General features: G+C 51.3%; 1 protein-coding gene and 1 long non-coding RNA gene across 2 annotated transcripts in view; both read right to left on the minus strand.

The window, feature by feature from the left end:
- Positions 1–33: 33 nt before the first annotated feature.
- Positions 34–913, minus strand: LOC114073106. Its single transcript, XR_003574284.1, has 3 exons — positions 647–913; positions 271–347; positions 34–139 (listed from the first exon to the last, which is right to left on the minus strand). It is a non-coding gene; the product is annotated as an uncharacterized LOC114073106 (long non-coding RNA).
- Positions 914–973: 60 nt separating this feature from the next.
- Positions 974–1,420, minus strand: part of LOC114073107 (meiotic recombination protein REC8 homolog) — a 2,483-nt gene continuing 2,036 nt past the window's right edge. Inside the window, exon 4 of the mRNA XM_027910896.1 lies at positions 974–1,032. Within this exon, the coding sequence (XP_027766697.1) occupies positions 974–1,032 (59 nt within the window). The remainder of the gene's footprint in view (positions 1,033–1,420) is intronic.

Below are 1,420 nucleotides of genomic sequence, written 5' to 3' on the forward strand. Positions count from 1 at the left end.
CCCACATTGCCCAAGTACCCCATGACCCCCAACACCCCCCTACCCCCCAGGTGCCCCCCTCACCCGGGGGCAGCAGCTCCTCTGCCTCGGCCTCGAGCAGCAGCTGCAGCTCCCTGGGGGTCACTTCAGGCAGCTCCTCCTGACCCCAGAGACCCAAAGATTAACTCTGGGACCCACAGAGACCCCCAGCAATCCCCAAATGACCCCCAGATGATGCCCAGGGACTCCCAGGTGACAGCAAGGACCCCCCAGAACCCCAAATTGTGGCACCTCGAGGGCCGGTGGCAGCAGCGGAACTTCAGGTTCCCTCAGGGTGATGACCTCAGGGGACACCGTCAGGGGTGGCGCTGGGGGTACAGACCAGTACAGATCAGCACTCACCCATATACACCCACCCCAAAGCTCCCTGTGCCCACCAGTATGGGCCAGTATGGACTAGTATGGATGAGTATAGATCACTACAGACCAGTACCAACCAGTATAAACCAGTATGGACCACTGGCCACCCGTGTACAACCTCTATACCAGTCCTAAACCCCCTGATCCCACCACCACAATCCAGTATGGGAACCATCCCCCTACAGCCCTAACCCCGCCTGCACCCACCAGTATAAACCAGTACAGACCAGTACAGCACAGAGCTCACCTGGGGGGAACTCGATCTCCACGGGTGGGGGCAGGAGCTCCTCTACCTGTGCAGGAGGAGGCACAGACCAGTGTAAACCAGTATGAACCAGTCTAAATCAGGCTGGGGTCACTATGGGGGAAATTTGTGAACAACTTCTACATATTTCAGCAAAAATAGGAAAATTAGGGGAGAATTTGGGGAATTGGGGACAAAGATGGGAAAGTCTGGGGAAAAATTGGGCAAATTTAGGCAAAAATGAGGAAATTAGAGACTAAATGAGAAAATTGTGGGATACTGAGGAAATCTGAGGAAAATTGAGGCAGAAATGGGGACATCAGGTCAAATTCATAGAATTTTTGGGCAAACTTGGGGAACTGAGACACATTTGGAGGTGTTTTGAGAAACTGGGGTAAAAATGGAGAAATAAAGGTCAAAATTAGGAAATTTGGGAAAATGAAATTTGGGAGAAACTGAGGAAAAATAGGGAAATTCTGTGGGGCAAATGGGGAAATCTGAGGCAAATTCAATGAAATTTTGGGCTAGTTCGAGGCAATTCTGGGCACGAATTTGGCAACCAGGCCCTGCCCCAGAGCTCCTCCAATCAAACACTGTGGCTGTGGGAAGTGGCCACATCCACCCACGACCAAAAATGGGGAATTGTAGAAGTTTAGGGTAAAGTATGGCAAAAATGGGGAAGTTTGGGGAAAACTGGGCAAATTTGGGGAAGTCTGGGGAAAATTTGAGGAAATTTTGGGAAAATGGGGAACTGTGGGGTTGCTATGGGATTACTGG

Source organism: Empidonax traillii, unplaced genomic scaffold (assembly GCF_003031625.1).
Source record: "Empidonax traillii isolate 1590-97213 ecotype Southwest subspecies unplaced genomic scaffold, ASM303162v1 scaffold5345:size8555, whole genome shotgun sequence".
Lineage (NCBI taxonomy): Eukaryota > Metazoa > Chordata > Aves > Passeriformes > Tyrannidae > Empidonax > Empidonax traillii.